General features: G+C 46.9%; 11 protein-coding genes across 11 annotated transcripts; 6 read left to right on the top strand and 5 right to left on the bottom strand.

Moving 5' to 3' along the window:
• Positions 1-467: 467 nt before the first annotated feature.
• On the top strand, positions 468-1,865 carry BKA67DRAFT_657782 (uncharacterized protein; the record flags this gene model as incomplete). Its single annotated transcript, XM_046107169.1, has 1 exon — positions 468-1,865. One exon carries the CDS (start codon positions 468-470, stop codon positions 1,863-1,865), a length of 1,398 nt encoding a protein of 465 aa, XP_045960147.1.
• Positions 1,866-2,535: 670 nt separating this feature from the next.
• Positions 2,536-4,054, top strand: BKA67DRAFT_534786 (uncharacterized protein; the record flags this gene model as incomplete). The annotated part of the gene is made up of 2 exons (XM_046099919.1): positions 2,536-2,905; positions 3,003-4,054. 2 exons carry the CDS (start codon positions 2,536-2,538, stop codon positions 4,052-4,054), a joined length of 1,422 nt encoding a protein of 473 aa, XP_045960146.1.
• Positions 4,055-4,950: 896 nt separating this feature from the next.
• BKA67DRAFT_562065 (major facilitator superfamily domain-containing protein) lies at positions 4,951-7,022 on the bottom strand. Its single transcript, XM_046102572.1, has one exon. It carries the CDS (start codon positions 6,895-6,897, stop codon positions 5,056-5,058), a length of 1,842 nt encoding a protein of 613 aa, XP_045960145.1. The 5' UTR covers positions 6,898-7,022; the 3' UTR covers positions 4,951-5,055.
• A 1,720-nt stretch (positions 7,023-8,742) lies between these two features.
• On the bottom strand, positions 8,743-10,360 carry BKA67DRAFT_690602 (uncharacterized protein). The gene is made up of 3 exons (XM_046109141.1): positions 9,491-10,360; positions 9,253-9,440; positions 8,743-9,196 (listed from the first exon to the last, which is right to left on the bottom strand). The coding sequence occupies exons 1-3, from the start codon at positions 10,160-10,162 to the stop codon at positions 8,848-8,850; spliced, it is 1,209 nt and encodes a 402-aa protein (XP_045960144.1). The 5' UTR covers positions 10,163-10,360; the 3' UTR covers positions 8,743-8,847.
• A 1,199-nt stretch (positions 10,361-11,559) lies between these two features.
• Positions 11,560-12,554, bottom strand: BKA67DRAFT_516307 (PLC-like phosphodiesterase; the record flags this gene model as incomplete). The annotated part of the gene is made up of 3 exons (XM_046097798.1): positions 11,560-11,619; positions 11,682-11,974; positions 12,041-12,554. 3 exons carry the CDS (start codon positions 12,552-12,554, stop codon positions 11,560-11,562), a joined length of 867 nt encoding a protein of 288 aa, XP_045960143.1.
• A 3,182-nt stretch (positions 12,555-15,736) lies between these two features.
• On the top strand, positions 15,737-17,054 carry BKA67DRAFT_657777 (FAD binding domain protein; the record flags this gene model as incomplete). The annotated part of the gene is made up of 2 exons (XM_046107168.1): positions 15,737-15,754; positions 15,813-17,054. 2 exons carry the CDS (start codon positions 15,737-15,739, stop codon positions 17,052-17,054), a joined length of 1,260 nt encoding a protein of 419 aa, XP_045960142.1.
• Positions 17,055-17,495: 441 nt separating this feature from the next.
• On the bottom strand, positions 17,496-19,088 carry BKA67DRAFT_657776 (uncharacterized protein; the record flags this gene model as incomplete). Its single annotated transcript, XM_046107167.1, has 4 exons — positions 17,496-18,336; positions 18,412-18,524; positions 18,630-18,857; positions 18,936-19,088. The coding sequence occupies 4 exons, from the start codon at positions 19,086-19,088 to the stop codon at positions 17,496-17,498; spliced, it is 1,335 nt and encodes a 444-aa protein (XP_045960141.1).
• Positions 19,089-19,489: 401 nt separating this feature from the next.
• Positions 19,490-19,801, top strand: BKA67DRAFT_514904 (glycoside hydrolase; the record flags this gene model as incomplete). Its single annotated transcript, XM_046097679.1, has 1 exon — positions 19,490-19,801. A coding segment is annotated over one exon (312 nt), but the record flags the coding sequence as incomplete, so codon positions are not given.
• Positions 19,802-20,612: 811 nt separating this feature from the next.
• Positions 20,613-21,816, top strand: BKA67DRAFT_534779 (uncharacterized protein; the record flags this gene model as incomplete). Its single annotated transcript, XM_046099918.1, has 2 exons — positions 20,613-20,696; positions 20,761-21,816. The coding sequence occupies 2 exons, from the start codon at positions 20,613-20,615 to the stop codon at positions 21,814-21,816; spliced, it is 1,140 nt and encodes a 379-aa protein (XP_045960139.1).
• A 551-nt stretch (positions 21,817-22,367) lies between these two features.
• On the top strand, positions 22,368-24,017 carry BKA67DRAFT_562059 (RTA1 like protein-domain-containing protein). Its single transcript, XM_046102571.1, has 3 exons — positions 22,368-22,969; positions 23,038-23,286; positions 23,349-24,017. The coding sequence occupies exons 1-3, from the start codon at positions 22,819-22,821 to the stop codon at positions 23,810-23,812; spliced, it is 864 nt and encodes a 287-aa protein (XP_045960138.1). The 5' UTR covers positions 22,368-22,818; the 3' UTR covers positions 23,813-24,017.
• A 494-nt stretch (positions 24,018-24,511) lies between these two features.
• Positions 24,512-25,734, bottom strand: BKA67DRAFT_690599 (RTA1 like protein-domain-containing protein). Its single transcript, XM_046109140.1, has 2 exons — positions 25,352-25,734; positions 24,512-25,282 (listed from the first exon to the last, which is right to left on the bottom strand). Exons 1-2 carry the CDS (start codon positions 25,521-25,523, stop codon positions 24,543-24,545), a joined length of 912 nt encoding a protein of 303 aa, XP_045960137.1. The 5' UTR covers positions 25,524-25,734; the 3' UTR covers positions 24,512-24,542.
• Positions 25,735-25,916: the final 182 nt, after the last annotated feature.

Genomic DNA, 25,916 nt, shown 5'->3' with positions numbered 1-25,916 from the left:
TTCCCTTAACTGGAACTAACTTGAATTTGTAAGAAATAACTAATATTCCTGTTATGACTTGCTAATTTTCGCCGCCGGTGGGGTCTCGAGAAGCAAATCACTTACTTAAAAGACGAAACGTGATGAAGAGGGCGTGCTTAATAAAAGATTAAAGATGTGGCACAAATCAAGACCATAAAACTCTTATCACATCCTGAAGCCATTGTTCGCTACCGGGAACAAACAATTGTTTATCCACGTCACCATTTATAAGAAATCTGAATGACTGTCGATCGACTTCTAAACTACAAAAAGCCTGTAGAACCTCGCTTATATGCCGCCGTTCAATCAACATCATTTGACCCAGAAACAACCATCGACTTCGTATGACAACTAATACACGATCGCACCCAGGTTCGCTTCAAAATAAACTCCAAACGGCATTATCAATTGATATGTGGTCACCGTTTTCGTCAGGCGACAAGAAGATGCATCCGGCAGCTGCATCAAGCTTAATGAACAATCACCGACTCTGCGCAAGTCTAAAATTCTGTAGCCGCGACAACACAGATGGTGACCCAGGCATGGAAAAAAATACTAGGAACAGCAACAGAGTATGGTATCTATCCGTTGATAACTGGTTCCCCAAGGCAGAAGAGTTGTGCAAGTACTTGTGGCCGACAGCCCAATTACACTCCTCGTCTATTCGATATTTAGGCGCAGGCTCATCAAACAAGGTGTTTGGTTTATCGATAGATGAGGAAAATGGTATCGATCAGAACTACATCCTGCGAATACCTGCAAATGAGCAAGAAATTCCACAGACTGTCGCCATTCTGAATTACCTGAACGCTTCAACGACATTGAAAATCCCAAACGTCATCAACTGGGATAAAAGTCGCGACAATCCACTGCAATATGGGTATATCATCATGTCGCGCCTTCCCGGAAATTGCCTCGAAGACGTTTGGAATGACCTTACTCACAAGAATAGGTTGCAGCTTGCGCAACAACTGGCTCAAATATATCTTGACATCGAGACCAACGTAAATGACGTAGCCGGCTTGATAAGAGTTCACGAGGAAGACTTCCATCACGGAAGCAATGATCTAAACGACCTCATGTTTATCGAAGCCTTCGTCCCCCCGGGTTGGCCTTCCACAGGCGCCCCACTGGATTTCACAAATACAGACGAAGGTCAAATATTGCTTGATCGTGCCCAGCAGGGTCCCGCTAAACTCTCCGTCAGTGAGATAATGTTGGGACTATTTAAGTACTACATATATCAGGCGCAGGGCGATTTGGCATCTCGCCCTGAAATTGTAGAAAACTACTTATCGCCCTGTCAAGATATCATGGAGGGCATGGTACAGGCGAACGTGTTCAAGTCTCATGATAACATCTGCCTTCACCACGTCGATTTGCTACCGAGAAATATCATGATTGATTTTGATTCTCATGGCGATCTTGCCATTACAGGTGTGGTGGATTGGGACACTACCCTGTTCGCACCACGATTTGTCAATCGTGTCCTGCCTAGGTGGCTCTGGCAGAAACTTCAGATCAACGAGCTGGGTGAGCCGATCGACAGCTCATCATTATCTGACCATAACAGCGACCAACATCATGAGTTCGAGGCTCTCGATATCGAGAAAACAGACCCCTTTACAGAGAAAGGTGCAGAGATTCGGGAAGTATTTGAATGCGCAGTAGGCAAGGATTGGATGCGTGATGCGACCAATCCCCACTTCCCTTTGGCCAGGAAACTAATTCAATTCAGTTTGAGACCCAGCATCCTCAAAAAAGACGAGGCGGAAGTGAAGGAATGGGTTTCACATTGGGAGAAAGTGAAGAATAGGAATCAATCAGATGCTTTGACACCATAAAGAGACTTAGCAGCCGGCTAATCAACAACAAGTATGGGATTGACTGTATCACTCATATTTATGAGGCTTTGCTTGGCTTCGATTCTGAGCATTCTACCATTGGTTGTAAAAAGGCACCACACTCTAACTCGTTTGACTAAAGAGCTATTGTGATGAGTACCAACGAAAGCTAGTGATTGGGTGGAAAAGAGGCGACACCAAGCTGTGAGTAGGTTTTGAGAATTGCTCCCGTCGCACACAGCGAGCAAATAAAAGCTTTGATTTGACGAACAAGATTTGTTGTGACACATTTCAAGATTGCAAAGAATTGTATAATCTCCCAACCAATACTATTGATCGCTAAATTGTTTCCATACTTATGTATCCTATGGGCAAGAACAAAGTGTATGTGAAATACACTTCATGACCCCCTGCCTTAACATCAAATTCTACCAGATCGTCCTCAATCATTTCTCCTCCATTTATTTGACAACGAATTCCTGCATTTCTTATTGTTTGCGTGTTTCTTGGCTATTTTTTGTTTACAGCAGCACCGCCAAGCCGCAAACGCGACACACTCACCTCAACCTGACTGCTACCCCTCCAACCATCTCTCCCCGAAATCATCAATTACTACCAGAAAGTTAACCTTTCTATGTAATCGGTCACGCTATTGCGCACATCACCAAATATGGATTCCTGTATCGCGCATCATCATATGATTTTCCCGTTACCCTGCGTCACGAAGCATACTCTACAATCCGATGTTCGTGAGGAGCAACCGGCCATCCGAAACAAAGCAAGCAATAATGTCAGAGAAGAGAGTAATATCGCGACAAATGAAATCTGGTACGGGCTAAGAGAACACTGGTTGCCCAAGGCCGTCACCTTGTGCCTGGATCTTGGCCACAAAATAACGGGGCATTCTGTGTCCAGTTCCTGGATGAAGGAGCAAATATTAAGCTTTTCGCCATCGACTTCCATGATTCACTGTATGACAGATACATTCTTCGAATACCAGAACTTGAAGAAGACCTGCCTCGCTCCGTTGCCATCCTTCAGTATCTCCGCACATCCGCACCAAGTCTTCAGGTTCCCAAGGTCATTACTTGGGACGCTGGCAGAAATAACCCCTTGGGATACGGCTCGTCATTTTAGGACACCTACCAGGTCACCCATTGAAGCGGGTGGTTGACGGTCTATCACATACCCAGAAGCTCAAGCTGGCCAGAGAGTTAGGTCTACTGCACCTGCGCATCGAGACTAACATCAACGACATCGCTGGTAGACTTGAAGTTCACCATGGAATCTACCTTCCAGGTATTAATGTCGCAGGAGGTGTATTTACCCAACCATTTGGCACGGAGCTCAGAGAGTACGAGGATAGCTGTATCGACTGGAGCCACACAAACAACGAACGACTCCCGCTCGCAAGACTTCGCCATGATCCTCCCGGCCTTACTGTCAACGAGATAATGCTAGCTATCTACCAGCGACGTATACACCAGGCACTCAATAGAAACCCAGCGCTAGGAAACTTAGTCAAACGTTTCTATGATCCTTGTCAACGACTCGTTCAGGACATGGTAGATATTGGACTTTTCAAGCCGCAAAACGATGTCGTCTGCCTACATCATCCAGACCTATTTTCCCGGAATATTATGGTGGATATTACTTCTAATGATGACATATTTATCACTGGAGTCTTGGATTGGAATGACGCTATATTTGCACCTCGATTTGTCGGCCGTGTCTTACCTGGCTGGCTGTGGCAGCATGCTCCAGCGTCCAAGTTTAGCAAAGCCAATGAGGACCATGATGAACCAGTTCAGGAAGAAGCACACGCAATCGAAGAAACCTATGACAGAGGTGATAACATAAATGTTCTAGTGAATGGTGTGAGGGCCCCGGTACACTGTCACGATGAATCTGTCAGTGAGGAGGACGGCCAATCACCAACGCGACACCAACTTGAAGATTCTTCGAATGAGTCCGACGACAGTGATAGCAACACGAGCTACACTGAAAGCGATGATTTGGAAAATGAGCCCCTCGATGTTTCCGACAATGAGGCATTCACGTCGGAAGCAGAAGAGATTCGACAGGCATTCATTGATACCGTTGGTGAGGAATGGATGCAAGAGGCGACCGACAAACGTTTTCCATTGGCCCGAAGACTTCTTCACTTTAGCTCTACAACAGCGTTTTGACCGGGAGACGGTGCTTAATTAAATGAGTGGATTGACCGTTGGTATGATCTACTGTTAGACTCGAGCGACCAGAGCGATTTATCCCACGGCTCATTTTTAGGCGATAATGAATATTGCCAGGACAAATCTGAGGTTGCCGTTCCACCCGAACATACATCATTCATACCTACACCGGCAACGGAGCTATAGTCTTTCCCATATCACTGATGAGTGTTAGCTTTGTGGTTAGCTTTATGGTTGGTGTTGGTATCAGACGACTCCAGTTGCTTGGCTAGGCGGACAATTTATTCAGACAACCGCCGCCTTTGATATTTTGGGACATGTGCATAGGGGAACTGATGGCTCGCGCATGGCTAGAGAGGGAGGCTCTGTGCATGCAGTGAATACCCTTTGCGTTGAAAAATAGACGCTGATTGTCGTTCTGAATGAAGACAAGACTATTATGATTTGATACGTGTAGCCATATTAGGGGCTTCGAGGTCTACAGGCACTGAAAACCGCAAGTGAGCCGCTCTTGCATGCTGCAGCTGAGACTACCTACATTCATCTAGATATAATTTATCTGCTTTTATATATAGACATGATCTCATTGTGGCTTAGTGTAAGGAACTGCAACTAAATTGGCAATATATGTATACTCCAGCTCTTTCAATCTAGCTGATGCATCTCAACGGTCCTTTTTATGAAACCCCCAAGTTCCGAGGGATGGCCGCTCATCATCGGCTACAAGATGTCGTCAATGCTTAGAATATTCCGTCGCCGCTAAGATGAGCCTCAAATTCAAAAGATTTCGAACTCAGTCATCCTCGAAGGCACGGAGTATGTGCCTCAAGGCAAAGAGCGCAAATGCTTCAGATATCCCAATCTCTCAAAGATCGAAGCGAAAGCCCATCCACAGCGGCATATGGTACCCTTGGCACAGTACATTAACATGTTATACGAGGCTATAACTCTATTCATGACTGGATGAATATTTGCGCTTGTGATTATACGCTATGTCATTATCTATCCTCCTCCTCTTCCTCGTCACCTTCTAACCATATCTCATGGCCATCACCTTCCCTTACCCAAAAGCTTGCAGCTAGGCCGCAGATTGCAACCCCGGCGAGTCCCCAGAACACCGCCCCTACGACGCCATTATTCAGACCTAGACCATACAGCCATCCGCATAATACCGGTCCGACCGTTCTCGCAAAACTGCTGACACTCTGACCTAAACCGTGGACGGTTCCCAAAACGCTAGGATGCGGAGTACAGTTATTGACTAGAATCGTTTGTGCTGGCAGAGCAAAAGTGCGAGCCGTGACTTGGATGAACAGCACACCGGCAAGGGCGATCCAGATCCATGGCCCCGTTTTCTTGTCGGGCGGCGCTGTGGCGGACGGGACAAGGCTGAGGAGCGGCAGAAGCGTATATGCAATAGGGAAAAGGAACAGGACGATACGCCACATTCTCACTGTACCAAAACGAGAGGATAGGCGTGGATACAGGAAAAGTTGCATGGTTATTCCGATTACGCCTAACATTGCCATGGCGAAGCCAACATCGCGCGAAGTAAGTCCTAGGCCGCCGGTGAACCGGAAGGGGAGCGATGGCTCGAAACCTGGCGGGTTCCTGTTTGAAGGATCGTACACGGGCGTTGAGAGAAAGACGAACCAAAGTGAGTTGAAGGTGCCGAGGTGGAAGGCAAGGAAGAAGTGGGCGAAGAACGTAAGGCAGAGATTTCGTGTAAAGATACGTCGAAAGGCTAACTTTGTGATGTATCTGCGCCTTGACTCCAAGCTATGTCTATTCCCGCGCGGCTCGATTGGCGACATCTCGATCGTTTCGATACTGGAGTCGCGGGAATGGAGAGGTGTATAGCCCACCGCCTTCCTGCGGCCGGACACCAGCCTTCCTAGCTTGGATGCGATTGCCCGCCCATAGTCGACTTTGTCGCGGAGGGCATCGTGCGTTTCTTCGAGAAGCAGCCAAACTCCCATGAGAGCGCACAGAAGAAACCCGGCACTCACGAGGTTTGGAAGTGCATATGGAAATTGCTTGAAGAAGGAAACGTTGCCGAAGAAATTAGGGTAAGAACCAGCAGGGTCCGAAAGAACTCCACCGAGAACTGGGCCGATTATGATGCCGATGTTAAAAGTCATAGGCAGAAGCAGGAAAGCCCTGGACTGATATTTCTTTTCCCGTACAATCTCGCTGATCATTGTCCTCAAGACACCGATATTCCCATTCGTGGCGCCGCCTAGGCACCTGAAGAATAGTGCCTGATAGAAAGATTTCGAGAGACCGAACCCTACGCAGGAAATCGTAGTCCCGAAAAGACCGATGAGAATAACTGTTTTCCGACCAGCCCAAGGCGAATCGGCCACTCTTCCCCAGATCATGGCAGTAAAGAATTGAGCTGCTGTGAAACTGGCGGAAAGTATGCCGGCCTGGCTTGAGATTACAGAGTCTGGCAAGCTCGGATCAAACCATTTCAGTTGGTAAAACATGTATGACTGCAGCGACGTTTGCACCAGTGGCTCGCTAAGTCGGGCCATGGTGATGACGACCAGCTGCTTCTTTTTCGGTAGATCCTTCCATGCTGCGACTTGCTGTTTTTCTTTCTTGGAATTATTTACTTTTAGGCGCTGTTCCGTTGAGCTGTCCAAAGTCCCGTCGGCTGATTCCAAATCTGCAACACCCTCCTTGGAAGTGACAATGCTTAGGGTTCTGGGCCCTTCATCTGCGTGGCCTTCCTCGAGTACAGTATTGCTCCCCGGCACAGACCCAGGGTCTAAGCCGCTTATAATTAAAGTTTCCTCGGCATCCTGGGTAATAGGCTCATATCTGGGCCCACTCATTGATGGAGGGCTTATTGAGATGAAAGTGTCTTAAGACAAGGCGCTCGACTAATATGGTCAGGGAGATGCTCGTAAAACAAACACACGATGCAGGATGTTGAATGGTGAATATTGGTCAACAAGCCTTCCCGATTTCGGAATTTGTACCAAGAAGAAATCATGCCTAGCCAAAGAACGGGCAAACTTTTCCTAGTCGGAGCCGACACGGAACAGAGTCAGTTGAGGCTTTCGCCCACGACAAACTGGTGTATGGCGGCGATAAAGCCTGCATGACAAGCGCACTTCGAAGCTGTGACTTGTAAGCTGACTGGACGAGCAAGAATGACGGTCTGGAAATGCCCCGGGGATGGCCCCCACCCCCAACTTTGGAGTGCTGCTTCAGCGCGCTGATTCGCTCTCCAGCGCACCGGTCATGGCTAGCACGCGGGCACGTTGCTATTAGCGCTACACGCCACCTAGAGGAGGGCTTGGGCGCTAGGACTGCGTGCGTACAATCTTGGCCCGAACTCCAACAAGTCCTCTGAGGTAAACAGTGCCACATTGATAAGATCACTAGGCACAGCCCCGTCAGTAGACATTCAAGCTATGACGAGTGCGTCAAAACCCGATGCCATATTTGGTATTGCCAGAACAATGTTCAAGTAGTGGAGGCCGGTATGCGAACACTGCTTACGGATTATACCCTTTACACAAACCTTGCTTCGGTGTCTCAAACACTTGGCCATTCGGAGGACCTCTCGAAAGAAGACTCTTGAAGATGATTATGTCAGTTACAATCATTCTGTCATCTTGTGCACGGTACTCTGTACCGATCCGTAGGCAGCCCGGTTGGCTATCTGCACCAATGATCTGACTATCCTCGATCGATCTAATTTGTCCCGCTTCTCCGGTCCCTCCGCCTCTCATCTTTCAGCCGTGTTCCATTCCAGTTCACCATTCTGCGCTCAAGTTCATAGATGTGATACAATATGCCTCATCCACAATATCAGGTGTCAGCGACAATGGGAAAGTTCATGATACATTCCTGCATCGTCGCTAGTAACTTGGGAATGCCAGGTATACTCTTCGCAACTAGGTTTGATCATTACAACCAGGTTCAAACTCACACAGAACTCGGCAGGTGTGCTTAAAGATGCTTCTGTTCACTGGGCGGACAGCACGATGCCTGTGGACATTTCAGACTCTTTCGTGCGTAAGCATCTTGGTGCAAGTTACCATCCAGATCTATGGACATACGGTCTTGGGGCAAGCGTCAACAGATCACCCTCTTGCGTTCCCTGGGTGAATCTAAGATGGGATATTTGTGTTGATTGCTAAGGATTTCGTGGTGCTTCCTTATAAACCAGTCGTTAGCCCACGTCATACATGTTTCGATTGATGAATTGGCGAGAGCACTTCTCACGGCGTGAAGTACAAAGCATAGTCGTTTTTTGATGATGTTGTATGATAGGTAGACCATGGAAGTCAGACCCGTGGAATAGATCACTTGCTTGTAGCTAGGACTATGATGGGAGAAGCCGTCATCTGTGGTGAAATGTACAGAGAAAGTGGCGGTTTTATGCTTGAGGTCAAGTGGCCGGTGTTGTTGCGACCGTGATATAGCTTTTCCCAAATGTCAAATTACCCCGATAGATGAAGCTCAGAATGACGGAAATATCAGAGTAAGGGAAGACACAGTCATGGTTAATAAATGGTGGAACAATAGCAGACAAGAGTTGGGTGTGGAGATCGCTTGACGAAGTCCGGCTAAATCAGACTTAGGGGAAGCGGTGTGTTGCTGTGGTCGTGCTACCCTAGTTTGTAGATTACGGAAATGAAGTTCACGTACGGCGCGTTATTAAAGGTGGGTGTATCATGATTCAATTCGTGTGAACTGTAGGCACAATGATGTCTACCCTATACATCCCATTATACACGACCTCAATGAAGCGGAAACCATCTCGATTCCTCTCATACATATTCCCGGACCGACTGCTGTGGTCCTATATCACGTTTATTCCCATTGTTCTGGTAATTCGCAAACGTTGCCATGTCTGGCTGCGCGGGCATCGGCACGGCATGCTCATTCGGTGCGGCCGTGATAGTTGCGTTCTGTCCAAAGCCTGCTTGTCCTTCAGGCGCGCGCCATGGCTCCAGGTTGTAACCACCACCTTCCTCACCAGATGCAGCCTTGTTCTTGTTCCTGCGCTTCTGAATAAACTTCTTCGTGATAAGTATTAAGGCAAACACGGGGAAAAAGAAGATCACTAGTCCAGCCAGAATGTAGTTGTACTGTGGGCTCTGAGCGAAGCGGAAACCACTGCAAATATGTTAGCCCCAGACCAGACAGTCCTATTGCACTCAGTTGTTACATACAGAAATGCGTTGATTACTCCGACGGGTATGATTACCCTGCCCATCCACACATGCACCGGCGCGAGTTTTGTCGGCTGTTGCGTCTTCTTGTAAATTCGGTGATGCATGAAACCCAGGACGAATTGGCCGAGGACAAGGATAAAGAGCAGAATGCCGATAACCTGGTGAGCGTCGCCAAAGCCTTTAGACTATTCTTCGTTAATCCTGTGCTCGTCGAGGGATATTCAGAGGTACTCACCCTGTTGTAAAAAGAGCTAATATGAACCCCGAGCCCGAATCCAATTATAACGCCGATTGCTGCCAGGCCTTGATTGACGGCATGCCATCTTACCCAATTGCCAAGCCGCACCACCAGAATGCCGAAAGGGAAAAGCCCGACAAAACAGAAAATCATAATAACGGCATGTGCTTGTGCTGCGATATCTCGCACACCCGTTTTTGACAGTCCCTGTACAGTCGCAACCAGATCAGTGGTGTTCGTGATGGGGATGATCGGCGCCGCATCAGTGGACGTCGTGGCATGGACCATGTCCAATTTGAAATTGCCATATGTCAGATGCATCTTGAGCGGCGCATCCAGTGCGTCCGAATCGATGTCGCCATCAGGTCCCGTTGCATACAAGAAGCTCTGCGACTTGCTGACCACGTCGACACTGCCGCCGTTCCAGGATCGGCAGTTCGAGCAGCGCCCGTTGAAGACATATCTCGTGTCGTCGATGAGACCAGTTCCTTCCAGAGCCTCGATCTTGATGTCGGGACTGTACACTGGCTCTGAATGTCCGGACGCCAGTCGAGGCGAGAGCGTAACGTTTTTGCCGGACGAGGATGAGTATGCCATCAAGATAAGGGACCCCGCCATCTTGGAGGACCCCAGGCCGATAGCACCCCATGTTACTGACTTTGGTATCATCAGAGAAAAAAATAGATCCGTCGTTGAGTCGTGCGGCACGTTGAGGGCAAATGCGATGTCTCCAGATGGACTAATAAATAGTGATGGCAATGTACTGTTCGTGGTAGACTTCGTGCTCTGAGCACCTGAACTGGTAGCGAAACATGACACTTAGGTGAATGGTCAGTACTCTCGAAGAAAACGTTTATTTGTCGTCGCTGCAGTGCTGTGCGAAGAGCGAGGCCAATTGAGTGGTGATGGCTGTGTGGTAACTTACGAAAAAGCCCCGCCAGGGGTACTACAGCGGGAAATTGCATAGTGGATAGGCCAGCCTAACTTCCCAGATGCGTACAGTAGATAAGAAAGGTTTGAAGATTGCGATTAACAAGAAGAGATACTGCACAGCAGGATTGTTCCTGATTTTGAAGAGGAAATCAAAGTCTCAATATCCAACATGTCCATCACCCTGCAATACCGACTCTCAGCTTCTTTCCCCTGCTTATAAGTCTATACAGCATCATTGTGCCTTACACCCGAATTAGCGCTTTCACTGAATCTGCAGCGCTAAATGGGGCGTCACTTGGCATTGGCGTCGCATTGTAATTGGTTGGAGATCGTGTGTCTTAGATTGTTCGAGGTCTCATTGGCCAGCAGGCATAGTTTCAAGCTATTGCTAACCGCCGACCAACCCCGCTGCCGAGTTCCAAGAGATAAAATTAGAAGCGAGAAGGCTTTTAGATGGCTTCTACGACTTCTAGCCAATCTCATTCGCCTGTATTTCTGTTTACCGTTCAATGAGCTCATGGCTGGCCGATTTAGGTTTCGGTACCATAAATGGGAGCAGGCCGAAAAGCCGCTGTGGGGTGCTTTCCCGGAGCGGGATACATCCGTCCTCGCGTATGGAAGCATCTTATATATGCAGAGGAAAAAGAAAAAGAAAAGGTTCTTGCTCCGTTGAAATCATTCACGTTTGATGCACAGTACTTACAATGGTTGGGGTTACCAACACCGCACTGCTGTCACCAATTGTGCGCACGAAAACCTCTATTCTAGTCCCCTTAGTAGTTGTAGGTCTTAAACTTCATACTTCCATAGAACAATGTATTAGACTAAATAGTCGATTTCTTCTATACTTGCGAGTCATACTGTTGATGAATTGAGTCAGTGGTGCGAGGTCGAACGGTACGTGCACTTGATGTCACCCACAGCCGGTATTGGCTGAGGACAGAATAATACAGCTAAGGCCTAAGAGCAGTGCCCTTTGGAGGAATGAGTGTAACAGGTAAATTTAGAGAAAGTACAAAATGCCTGACTTAAACACATTTACGATGTGTTTAGCGTCCGCAAAACTGTAGACTATAAATTGTACCTTAGCCTAACTAACACGCAGCAGGAGTCTATTTGGCTTCCACAGGTAATCAAATTTCGTTCAGAGTATTTTGTGCTGCGATCGGGTTTCCAAGACTGATGTAGTCGAGCTATCATCTGTTAGCAATTCGTAGCAAGAGCATAGCCTGTAATATCTCGGGCCCGAACTTACGAGAATAACATTAGGATCTCTGCTGTATTTGCCAATACATATGTCGGAATGAGCCAGAATAGAAGACTCCGAATTCGTCTTGGAAGCCGCTCCAATGTCGGGTATGGATATACCGAACACTTCGGCATTAAGATTGTGGTTGACGAGATACATCCGTCCGTTAGCGGACGCTCCTGAGGGTCTGTCGATATTACATTCGAGGAGTTGTGAGTCTGTGGGATCGAATGGCGTCTCAAAGTAGTACTTGAATTCGTCCAAGATGTAGCTGACCTTTGATATGTCGGCGTTATAATCTATCTTGGGCATAAGTACACGATACTAATAACTGAATTACCTTCAATGAGACAAGTCTTACATACCCATGAATACGATTAGTCTCTTCTTGCTGGCAACAATCTCTCCCAACGTAGGCCAATCAGCCAGAGACAGGTCGGCAGTCGGCGCGTAGGTGTAGGTATCCAATCCGCTAGCTTTGAATGCATCTGAGAACTTGCTGAGATCTATTGCATCTCCGTTGGTAAGGAGAAGTGTGACAACTTCATTCGTATTGCCATCTAGCCACGTCTTGATCGTGCTCAGGTAGGATTGAAGTGTGCCGGCATCTTCCAGTCCGCATTCTGTATGGCACAACTGAACTGCTCCATCCTTATCATGAGTCTGAGCTGTGAGAAACCGAATCCCTTTATTCAACTGTGCAGTCACATCGCTGAGTTGGTTTTGAGTGGGCAGCGCACCAACAAATGGCGAGTTGTGAGCTCCAACGAAAGTGACGTTGCTATATTTCCGGTCGCAAAGAGCGGCATTGCCATTACAATTTATGGCAGATGCAACAGTGGCAAAAGCCAAATTAGCCACCGAAACAAATGTGCGCATACTGAGTATAATTGTTGATAGGTCGTCAGTATTTCCGTTAATAAGCTGATTCTTAAGGCATAAGCAGAATGGAGTTTTTGTTGCAATTCACCGGCGCTCGTCAAAGCCACCGCAATGGTTGCGGAACTTTTCCAAACCGGTTGGGAAAATCCGCTCAGAATGCGCAAGAATCTCAACCCAGCATAGGTGAAAATGAAAAATTTATAAACTTTCGCCACACCAAGAATATGGGGCTGTTAGTGTGTGTATATATAAACGTCCAAGAAATGTTACAGGATCTGGAATCATTCCCTTTTTAAAGACTCAGCGGCGAGAGGCCAGCAAAACATGAAAATGCAGTCCACGCTCCGAGGGGATTAACACGTGGGCAATGAGAACTGGTGATTGCTCCACGATGTCTTTGAGCACAAGTTCACTTGATCCTACAGCACATGGCCGTTGTGCACCTTCAGGGTGGGAGCGCCGAAATGGGGTAGCATCGCGGCAGTGGCGCTCGCATGAATGAGGCGAAAGTCTGACCTCGAGATGCATCGAAAGCAACCCAGATATGGCTGCCCATGCGTTGGTGGTATTTCCATTCGAACAAGGGCCTACTTCCCAACGAATGACAGGCGAATGTTGTTACAGGTGCGAAGCATGATGGTTATGCTGACGCCGATGATTGGACAACTCTGTTCAGGGGAACGATTTGCTGATTGAAGCCCATGCCCCGCATCTCGCGATGTAACCACACCACGGCTATCTGAACAAACATCACTTGCTGTAAGCACGTGAAGCAACGCCGACGGGTGATCAAGGTAATAGCACCATGAGCACGTATACAACCAACCGGGTATAAGCATTTCCCAATTGAGGATACATATTGTCCATCAATATTATTCTGAAAATAAGACATTGCCTTTCAATGTTCATTCAGAGGACCTTAGATCCTTCTGATCGTCAATGTAGGTTGGGTGCTTGGTCACTTGGGTCAAATATAGTAGCGACATCACCACCAGCACAGATATCAACAGGTATACGCCAGAGTACCACGAGCATGCGCCAGCCTCTCTGGTGCTGCGATCTAGTATGGTGTCTGTCACGTCCACGGCGATACTGATCTTGAATTTGAGCGAGGTTGGATTGAAATTTGGGATGCAGTAGGGATGTAAGACTTTTCATAATGAACAATATAAATTCTGCCGTACTTAGACTTCAATTGCTATTTATCGACAATACTGCTCTTAACTCTCTCCTCGGACTCAAAGATCAAGATGGGTGAGACAGGAGCTCACAAATTTCATATCCGAGTACAGGTAATAACGTTCTGACTTGAAAGCGCACCGAGAAAGATTCCATATATATGAACATGGCTTGCATTAATCTTTTGAATCTATTGTTGAAACATTCGCAAGTCTTATTAGTTATATTCTAACGCAACTTAAACCCATGCCAGGACTCGACAGGTTCTGATTCAATCCGTCTCAAGCTGCCAGCCGGACCGTCGTAATATATTCCAGTCAAAAGAAAGCTAAGCTGAAAAGATGACAACCAATTGTGGGCGATTGTCAACTAGCCGAGAAACTTGTAATGTAGCAATGATCATTTATATGCTAGGCAGGAAGTATAAACTTATCGAGAATCATTGAACACACTTCTTCATAGTTTTTGGGACTTCTAGCTGCTCGTTGTCCCATTATTCATATGCTCATTTTGGCTCCAAGTCACCACTAAGGATTACGACATTATGCTTGAGAGCCATCTAACCGCCAGAATGCAGGCTCTCTTACAGAGTTCCAACGATTATAATTAGCTAGAGACATTTGAGTGAGCCGAGGAAAGTTATAAATAATGGCATTTAAAAATACGTATAGTGTTGAAAGTAGGAAGAGGGGGGAAAATGTAAACCATCTTGCAAAGTCCTTGAAGCGTCTAGAGTAGCCCGGGGACAAGAATAGGAAAAGCGGTACTAGACATGCTGTGAATACCAAAATTACCATAACTCAGATGATCAGTATTTTGCACTACATGAATTCCTATTCGACCCTGTGGCAATGTCATGATGGAATAAGGGTATCGGGCTAGGGAATGTTCAGTATTACCGTGCGTGGATTGCGCCATTTGATATGTCGAACAGAATCCAATGAACACACGCCAACAAGGGTGCATTCCCTTCCAGACACTTCTGACGAGCAAGTTCAGTAAAAGTCGGAAAGATATGAACAACACAGCAAACTTTTGAAGACTCAGACGTGTCTGGACAATACCTTTAGACTGTTCGACTTACGGTAAATTTATTCAACAAGTGTTGAGAAATGCTACCATTGGAAACTTTCGTTATTTAATGTGCTTGTGCGGTTTTTAAAAACATTGCTAATATTCAGAGATTACCAAGAAAATAGCAAATATGCTGAGAAAAAGATCTTCGCTGTGCAATCCTGTCTGCTGCACCCTTCTTGTTAGCCCCATAAATGCAGCAAGCAACTGATCGTTGGCCAAGCGCTACCGCCAAGGAAAGACACTGCCATACGTTGATGTCCTCAAAATGCATAGCACCAAATAGGGTGTACCAATACAAATCCCTGCCCCTATAATCGCAATCTCTCTGTCACGAGTTTCGCTCAGGACTGATAATTGTCTGGAGCTGCTTGAATGAGAAAACCCCTGGCAAGTTTCATCTGAAAAGCCGATACACCATAATTGTTACGACGGCCTTACGGACATTATCCTACAATCCGTGCTTGTCTCCATTCTTGCCAAGACTCTAATACTAGTACGACAAATCGTCCATCGCTGTGCACTAAAATCCGAAATGCCCGTTTGAATCCTCCTTTAGCGCTTGAGGCAGCATTTTCATGTTAGCTAGTCAGCTTAGTCAAACTCAAAACCGACCAATGGCAGCTGTCTTGTCACTTCGCTAATATAGTTGCAGGCATAATTCAACAAAGGTTGTCGGAATTGTAGTGTTAATACAGAAGTCACCATGTGGCTAGGGCATTTATTTTGCTGACCCCTGCTAAGTACGAATTGCTTGTAATTAATAACAAATGCATCGGCCTACCATACTTCCCTATATCCCGACCATATACTGCCACTCATTTTGGATCTTACATAAAGACTGCCGTTTCTGGCCAGCTTCAACATGCATCCTAACAAGGAATTTCTAAGCCAGGATTCAACGACACTCCAAGCGAAGTAGTAAAATGAGCAGCGTCCAAAAGGTGAGTTAACACTGGCATCACTTACTTACTAATAAATTTTGACACCGTTCCCAACTAGGCGATTATCATCGGAGCTGGGCCAGCAGGTTTGCTGACGGCACTTCGGCTTCGACAATTCAATCACATAAGTCCCGTTGTCTATGAAATCCGCTCTGAGCCTACCACACTTGGAGGGGCAGTCGGTATCCCCTCCAATGGTCTGCGTTTGCTTGATCGTCTTGGGCTTTTCCAGAAAGTAGCTGCCCGAGGTGCAGAGACATCTGCTTTGGTGGTGCATTCGTTGCAGGGTACAGTGGTGGGGAAAATGGACATGGTGTCATGGAGCAAGGAAAAAACCGGATTTGGCTATCTGAGGATCAGAAGAACAGACTTGATGGATGTTCTTCTTGAAGCCGTGGCGGCCGCCGAAATTCCGATCCATTACAGTAAACACGTGACCAAGGTCGAAGAAAACGACGACCGTGTTACTGTTTCTTTCTCTGACGGCACAAAAGACACTAGCGACCTTCTCCTAGGCTGTGATGGTATTCATTCGGCCATTCGGAGGCTTTATGTGGACCCCGATTGCTTGCCCGAGTATTCCGGCATTGCAAACATGTACTCTATGGTGCCAACCGTGAGTCTTCCTCCTGCAGCCTCGGCGATCGACACCCTTCACGCAACTTTAACAGCCGATGGACTGTTTGCAGTAAGCCCGGCTACGAATGCTGGAGACTTGCTCTACTGGTTCTTTTCGCGCGAGGTACCGGCCCCAAAGACTGACGACGTCCGAGATGGATGGGAACATCGGAGCAAAGAAGAAGTTGAGAATGCCATTACAATGATGCTGGGTCTCTTTGGAGACGCAGACGCTGAGTGGACAAACTTAATACGTGATATTGCACGGTCCACGGATGCTATTCGATTCTACCCCGTATACAAAGTCCCTACGGGAAGACCATGGTGTAAAGGACGTTGCCTCATCCTAGGAGATGCGGCACATGCCATGCCACCGCACGCAAGTCAGGGAGTTTCTATGGCTCTTGAAGACGCATTCCTCCTCTCTAAAGCCCTCGAGAAGGATATACCAGTCCATGAATCGCTCAGTTTGTACGAAAATAGACGGAAAGTTAGGACTGAAGAAATGCTGCGGACTGCAGAACGCAATGGAACAGTTCGCGAGAAGATCCCCCCTTGGCGCCTCCGGGCCAATGAGCTGCTGATGAAAGGCGGACTTTGGATTTACGAGACAGCCAATCTCGGCAAGCTTGGAGTAGGGCAGCGACCGTTAGCCTACGATATAGAGGAGGAAGATATCTGAGCTTACGACCCGAACATCTGTACCGCACAATCTTGATTTACAAGCCTGGTGTAGTTGAAGCTATGCGACAAGTGGATCATGCAAAAGTCCCAACCTCAAACCACACTAACTTAAGATAAAGATGGACTGCACTCATTCAATACATGATATATAGAAATTTTCTCTGGCGCATGTTGATGAGGCTGTATGGACAGAAATTATGTCCCCTTTTACCAAAGGCGATGTTGAACAGGGTGCTATAATGAGACCAACAGCCGGCATTGTGATCTCAACGGCGCAATCTCTTCACCATCCATACATTCAATTTATTTTCCGTGTAAGAGCATAAAGGCTTCAAAATAACTTGCACATCATAGGATACAATGTATTAAGAACAACGGCAATAGGCGATTGGATGGTATCATAACATACGTGTTGGGGTCTAAAATATAGACAATACAACTAAGCCTTACAGCACAATTTTCCAGTAGTGAGATTGTAATCCCAACTGTCGCTGCCAACACCAGCAGTAACGTAGAGGCTGTAAGTCGTGTCGTAATTATCCTTAAGTTCCAACAAACGATCATAGTTCTCGCCGTAAAAGTCTTGCTTCCACGATGAGGCAAAAGGGTTCGCCTCGTTGAGATAAGCGCCGGCTGTCGGCGCCCAATCTCGAAAGTCAGCTTCTTTGACCTCTTCTGTCCAAACCGCTGCAGCGTTCAGCGCGTCCTGTGGGGCAAGCGTCGTATCAATGGGATAGTCAGTGACGATAGTATGAACATAGCCGGTCCTCCATGCAGGATTCAAGGCCCCGCGCATGTTAAACGCCACCTGCGCAGGTCCCATGCCCCACTGAAGACCAATAATCATCTGTGACGCACCTCCCTCAGTGTTGGTTTGCATGATATTCTGTAAGTGATTTTGCAGTTTTGAATTCGAAAGGTCAGACAAATCAGCACGACCTAATATGCGGCTCGAGATAAGACTGGCAGCGCCAGCACCAGAAGCGGTTGTTTGCAGGTAGTAGAAAAAGTCCATGTAACTTGAATATACGATCGGATCAGACAAGCTGACGGCAAGGTCGTTGTTGCTGTCCACGGCCTTCATGGTTGTAACCACGGGCTCTAGTAACGAGGTGATATTATCAGATGTCATATTGTATCTAAAATAAGTCATCACGAACGAAGCACCAATCGCAGATCCGCCCGAGATATAAGCGCTGCCAGTCAATCCGGCATCCATCGAGTCGGGCAGACTCTTCATGAAAGCAGAGAGACCGATCCAGCTTGTGTTGTATGCGGTGCTGTTGGCAGTCATGTATAGAGCCAGCTTCGTTGCCACCACGGTCTCGGGTATAGGGTGGGTCCTGAATACTTACTCGGTGACAACACCATACAGTCCAGGTCCACCACCACGAATGGCCCACAGGAGGTCTTGGTTTTCTTGATCGTTCGCGAGCAGGATTTCACCGGATGTGGTAACAACGGTGGCCTAATAGACGTTATCGGCCGACAATCCGTACTGGCTAGACAAAGGTCCATGACCTCCAGCTCCGATGAATCCACCCAGACCAACTGTGTGGTCTTGACCGCTCACACAAGACCGTCCAGCAGCAGCTGCCGCCTCCATGACCTCGCCCCAATTACTGCCGCTGCCAACGATAATGACATCGTCGAATCCACCACCTGGGAGTGGCCACTGGCTCTGATACTCGAAGTTCCGAAGGTTGTGTACCCAGATGGATAATGCATAAGATCCCACAGATCTACCAGTCGGGCTTGTCAGCACAAAGTGTTTATGAATGGCAATTGAAGCGGTGAGAAACTATATATGAACCTGTTATTTTGAAACCCACAGCATCTTTCACTTGAAACTTTTACGCAAAGTACCTTATCATCGAACGGTCATGGTGCATTTCTGGAAGGTTCTGGCCACTGCAGTCATGGTGGCAGTTGCACCGCCGTTGATCTTAGGGGCCGGATTGTCCCAGCAATCAATCATTTGTCGGTACCAAGCCAGGCTATATTTCGTAAATGTGCTGAATAGTGTGAACATCATGGGAAGAGGCGTTGAAAAAGGCTGTCGACTTCGTGGCGCAGCTGAGCATCACCGAAAAGATTGGCATAGTGACTGGTGGTTACTCGTCCCCGGGACTGGCCTGCGTCGGCTCTGTAGGAGCAATTTCGCGCCTCAACTTCTCGGGCATCTGTTTCTCAGAGTAACCGACCGGTTTTCCACGCTCGGATGGTGCTATTGTGTTCCCTTCTGGGATCACTGCGGCAGCTACGTGGGACCGCAATCTTGTGTACTGGTCGAGGTGTAGCACTTGGGGATGAGTTTAGGGCAAAGGGCTCACACGTCTTTCTGGGGTGAGTTCCTTTACTATAAGTATCGACCAGGTTCGCTGATTATCATGTAGCCCTTCCACTGGACCCCTAGGGAGAAGCGCCTTTGGTGGTCGCGCTTGGGAAGGTTTCGGTCCGGGTCCTTACCTTGCCGGTGTATTTATGAACGCTTCAGTCGTCGGCGTTCAATCTACTGGTGTGCAAGCTTGCTCCAAACACATGATTGGAAACGAACAGGAAACCCATCGAACATCAACAACCTTGGAGAATGGCACCGTCATCGACGCCATTTCTTCTGATATTGATGATCGAACACTTCATGAACTATATCTCTGGCCCTTCGCGGACGCGATTAAAGCTGGCACATCGACTGTCATGTGCTCTTACAATCAAGTAAGTATAGCAAGAGTGACCGCATATTAGCAAAACCGTAATGAGGTGTGAAAACTTAATCCTCCTGCGCATATTCCTCTCGCTTGCTTGGTAAACGTTGATAACCTTTTCCTGATGCTTTCGAGTGGATTATGATCAAATGTGAGCGGGGACAGAGACGTGGGGGAAACAAACCAGCATTCAGCCAACCAGATTGCCAGTGTGGTGGCTACCGTAGGTTTTGCAAACATTGTACCCTGTTCGTGAGATAAAATAATCCGATGCTGCCAATGCGATCTGTTTTACCGAACAAACCAGCAATAACTACCGTAATTTAGCTTGTGAAGACGCCTGAGCTGGTGACTTGGGCGATGCATCGGAATTAGCTCTACAGTACTTAGTTTTCCCGCCCATATAACGTCCAATTATCTAATAGCGAGTCGCTAACCCATAGGAGGTTTCGAAAGCAACTTAGCTGTAAATTCTTAGCGTATCTTCGTTGTCCTTCTAGATAACTAGCGTTTGCCTATTTTGATTAGCAGAGTCGCCATTGGCAGACTACTTTAATCCGTGCCATGTGGAGTACGTTGGTTCCGTAATGGATAAGAATACGCGTATTTCTCGTCTTCTGATTCGCTCCAGGTTGCTTCTCTAGAGTCTAGACTATGTAGCCTACAAAACGATGCCCCAAGGAGTGTCCTAGCGCCTTTCTCAGGTACTGAAACGAGTGAGCACAACCCTTGCCATCCGCTCGTATTTTTTTTTATTAATGCTAAAGCTGTGATCATAGAAATGAGTAGTGGTCGCAGCATTTAAATAGATGTGCAATGCGATATCTTTCAGCCCATCATCTTCTACAGACATGACATTATCCACGCAGCACAACCGAAGGCGCGCCCCTAAATCTAAAACCGGATGTCGGACTTGTAAAAGGCGGAAGGTTAAGGTCAGGCGCCTTCACGTTTATATCCTGCCATACCTGCCACCAATTAACATTATTCTTTTCATAGTGTGATGAAACACGGCCTTCATGTCAGAAGTGCCTAAAGCACGGAGTCACATGTGACTTGTCTGCGGGTATCTGGACGACAAAGCAGCATGAACTCGCAGCTACCGAGCCTGCACTGAACTTGGGCTTCTCGAATCAATCTCCATCATGGTTCACATCGACAGATCTCGAGCTTCTTCACCACTTCACAGTATGCAACTGTGTAAGATTTTCCGATGGCCTGCTGTCCAAGACTTTCTGGGCCGTGGAGGTTCCACGGATGGGTTTTGCAACGAGTTACGTTCTTCATGGTATTTTATCTCTAGCAAGTTTGCACGTGGCACGTATGAAGCCAGATGCAAGAGAACTGTATGTGGCAAAAGCCTACGTGCATCACAACTCCTCTCTGAACACAGCTCTCCCGAGAATCTCGAGTCTCACATCTGAGAATTCTGCACCCCTGCTTCTCTTTGGGATTGTTACTACAATTTTCGCCTGTGCACAACCCACGCATCCGATCGACTCCTTTATCACAGAAAGCTCCGTGCTCCCTCAGTGGATCCAGATATTCCGTGGTATCCGCCCCATATTGAGTTTCAGGCAAGAGCGCTTGCTATCTTTCTTCAGTTGTATATTTGAGCCCGGTGTTCGAGCACATGATGTCTGGAGTTCTCGTCAATTCGAGAACCATGCGTTCCAGGAGCTCGAGCAGAACTTGAACGCTAAGTTCATTGGCAACAAAGCAACGCTCTCGATTCTCTTGGGGTCACTGAATGATCTGAAACGCAGCTTTTCGTTATTTTACGAGGGGAACTACAATAATGAATACAAGCTTAGCGGTGTTTTTATCTGGCTGTATAGTATTCCAGACACGTATCTGGATTTACTAAGAAATGGAAATAATGAGGCCATGTGTATCTTGGCATTCTTTTGTGTATTATTGAGACGTTTGGAAAATTATTGGTGGTTGGAAGGTTGGGGATGGCGATTGATGAACCGCATTTTGAGGCGACTGGACGATGAACACGGACATTGGGTCAATTGGGCTCAAGAAGAGATTCGTTGGGCTCCATCATGATCTGTGTTCTGAATAGGTAATTGTGGTGGATTGTTCACATCAGCACGCCTCCAGAATGAAAGTTATATATTGCGAATGTACTATTATCGGCCTCAACATGCTCCTTTCTTGCACACGTTATTGAAATTCTATCCATGTATATTGGCCCACGTCAGGCACGACTCATTTTAAGCGCTGTGCACTCACCGATATCATGAGCCCTGAGATCTCTCTTTACTAAAACCTAGAAGAATGTAATGAGGATTCAATGAGAACCCGACTATTTGCTGGTCCAATGGTGTTGAAGGATGTAATGAGAGTCTTCCTTTGGCGCAAATGTGCCATGAACAGCCCAACAGACGTTTTTATACATTAGTACGGAGTCCCTAAGATTTTTGACTTTAAATCCAAGCGGAATCCTACCTTCGATATTTTTTTCTCGATATGTGCGGCGTGCCAATTATGTGTTGGACCCTCTAATCTGCAAGCTAACCTTAGTAGTGTCCGCTAGCAAAGCCCACAGTACTAAGGTTACACGCCGTCGACATGGGTGTCGATGCTCAGAGTTGCGGGGCGCTTGGAAGCCTCCTGGCCCCACCAAATACGTCGTATATCAAAGAGCCAGGCTGAGGCAGGTTCATTTTGACAAGTTCGCAATCATAAAATCATAACTGTCGTGCCTATTGTTAGATGTGTAACTGATATCGGGCGTTTTTCCCGAGGTAGCAGCAAAAAAGGGGCAATCATACGTTATTGTCAAGTCAGTGCATGAAATGCTGAGGGCTAATGGATACGTTCCGGTTTGCAGATCAAGCGGTTTTACGAGGACAACGTCCCATAGCCTCATGCTTAGCTTTCAAGTCTCAGGATGAATACCTCGCAGAACAAGAATATATAGAGACCTAGTGGCTCGTCCTGACAGTTGAGTGGAAATTCTATGTCCTCTTTCCGATATCATTTACCTCTTTCGACGGCTACTGGTATTGACGACCATTGTGTGAACAACTAGAGACCAAAGTCATTATGGCAGGCTACTTGTATTATCACTACAACCCGTCCGTCGCAGGAGCGGTTATCTTCGCCGTCCTCTTTACTGTTGCATCAGGTCGCCACCTACAACAAATCATTCAGAGCAGGTCTTGGTTTTTTATTCCATTCTTGATAGGATGTTTAGGTAAGACACAAATGACTCCCACGGGCTCTTCATCCTCGCATTTCGCTAATAATTTATATTCAAATTAGTTGAAGCTGGTGGATATGTCGCTCGACTTTTGTCTGCAAAGCAAACCCCCAACTGGACTCTGATGCCATACATTCTACAAAGTATTATGACGCTACTCGGACCTACCTTTTTCGCGGCCTCGATTTACATGGTTCTTGGTAGATTGATAAGGCTACTGGAAGCCGACCGATATTCGTTAATTAGAACAAGATGGCTTACAAAGTTCTTCCTTTTGGGAGACATCTTATCCTTTTTCGGACAAGGCGGAGGTTAGTTGCTCAAGAATACGACAACAGTTGAGACGATATGTGGTTAACAAACTGGATTTTAGGAGGTGGCATGTTGGCAACCGCAAAGACACCGTCCTCCCAGAGCCTCGGCAACAACGTTATCCTCCTTGGGCTCGCGATCCAAGTACTGTTTTTCGGGTTCTTCATGGTTGTCACGTTGGTCTTTCATGTTCGATTAATGCGGCGACCAACTCAGAAATCTATGGCCATAAGCGCACCATGGCATAGGTTCATCTGGGTGCTTTATGGTACAAGTCTATTCATCATGATTAGGTCAGTGTTTCGCATGGCTGAATATGCCCAAGGGAATGACGGTTCCCTATTGCAAACAGAAATATATATATATGTTCTGGATGCTCTCCTGATGGTTTTCGTGGCCATTATCTTCGCCATATATCATCCTTCCGAGGTTCTCAACGCCGTGGTTGTCTACCATCAGAACAGCTTTCCAGGAGAAAACGATGCTTATCCCATGGTGAAGGGAAACGGGTTTCATCAAACTTAGATCATGGAAATGGCCGAACTTGGGCAAGCCGTCATAGCTATGGTCTCCGTTAGTTATGAGCATCAAAGCACTTGTGAAGTGTGCTAGGCAAGGTGGACATGTTTAATGTTGATTATTCTTTAATTTCTGTTGTATCAGGTTTTGTGTTAGACATCATTTATTCCTTGGTGGCGTTGTGATGTATGTAGTTATATTTGTCTTAAACCGTTCCTCTGGATTTGTTCAGAAGCCATCGTTGTTCATGTAGTGCTAATGGTTTGGTTGGTTTTAGTTATTTAAGTTGGCTTACATGCTTAAGGACAACCTAATAATTCATTTGGACCACAACGTATTCGAATCAACCTTCTTAGAATAATTAAAATCACTATTATTACAAGAAGAATAACGTAGAGTTTTAATGTTGAGTCTCAATACGTCTTGAATGGCCTGAAATAAGATGCCAACGCAATCGAGATGGCTTTATTTGCCATCTCTAATGGATGTCAATAGTCTTGTAATTAGTTTTGTTTATCGGGTAAGCTTTTTGAATAATCTTTATCCAAATCCACTCGCATCTTGAAAGTGAAATATCTTGTGAACGTTCTTACTGGATCCAAATACAAGCACAACAAATGACTGCAAGTGCCCTCGAACCTGATTTATCTACATGCTTCATCTATATATTCCCGTTGTGCTACATGCTATGTAAAGTTCTTGTTGGCCGTATTCTACGAAAGTCCGATTGAGAGATCTACTTTGACTCATTGAATGGAGTGTAAGAAGTCGCTAGCTTGCTCATTTGCAGGCCATCAGGCTCACGTGATTCTTCAGGTTGTTCCGAAAACTGTCTTCCATCCACTTCAACCTCCTGGAGTTCCTTGATAGAAAGACCGCTAGGGAATCTCCAAGAAAACATCGCCACAACTCCAAACATCAGGGTCGCATCGAAGACGTAGAGTGTCCATTCGTGCTTGAGAAGATAGCCTGATTGTCCCATAGCGTATTCAATGACACGGAATATGGACCGTACCATAATGAAGATACTGACCGTGTATAGCATAACCATGATATTCGTCCAGCTGGAACGGTTCTTCAGGAATGCACCTGTTGGCCACCAACGGTGTCGAATGTGAAAGGCACCCGCTACAGTAGCGAACAACCCGAACATGATGATCTGAATGATCAGACCACCGAGGATAATATTTTCCCCTGTCTTCGGGCTGTCTCCAGTGACCATAATTCCAGCCCCGCTAGCTTGGACCATGAACGATGCTACGTCGCCACAGACGAATATGGTAGTAAGCCACTTGACGGGAATGAAAGACAGACGCTCGGCATGGACTGCACGGATGACACGCCCGAGGACGACATAGATCGAGGCAGCAAAGAGGGCGGGCGCGACGAGCAGAAGAGTGCTCTGGATGACGTAGGGTCCGAGCACGTCAGTTTGGTTTCTGGATGCGGCTCTGGCACAATAACCCACGATCTCAACTGGGAGAGCCTAGCATTAGCCAAGCTGCAAGATTGGGCAGAAACGGATTATTTGGTTCCACGACGTACAGATACCACCGATGACAAAGACTACGCAATAATACGCACGGGCCTTGACAAGCCTCCATGTGATGTACCCGGTTCCGAGTATGAAGAGAGCGGCGAACAAGCCTGCTGCTGCTGTGGAAGGAAGATATTGCCATAGGTAATAATTGCCTCTGTACGGCTTGAGTTCAGCCATTCTGGTGCTGAAAGAGTTCTAAAGTCTATAAACGCAACTGTCAAAAAGGAAAGCGACACAGTCAACCGGTTGAGCAAATCGTGGGTGTCCGCACAGTTTAAGACGATGAAGTTGTCGGCGGATGATTGAAGCCCCACCTGATACGCCGTATTTGATCACAGACTTGTACCAATAGGTTTGTTGTTTTATGGTACCGAGGAGCTCACCCGGTAGCACCGCCTTAGGGCTTTGATGGTGCATATATGAATTAGCAATTTCCACAGCCGCAAAATCTTATGGGCGTGCATGAGTCTGCACCATCTTGGTAGTTATGTACATTCCCATTCTCTCCACCCAATACGCGTACTCTTCGGGCACTCGTCTAACCTGAATTGGTTACAGGGCAGAAGTGGG

The sequence above is a fragment of the Truncatella angustata genome (genome assembly GCF_020726525.1).
Source record: "Truncatella angustata strain MPI-SDFR-AT-0073 chromosome Unknown BKA67scaffold_3, whole genome shotgun sequence".
Lineage (NCBI taxonomy): Eukaryota > Fungi > Ascomycota > Sordariomycetes > Amphisphaeriales > Sporocadaceae > Truncatella > Truncatella angustata.
This window is presented reverse-complemented; position numbering and strand designations above follow the sequence as displayed.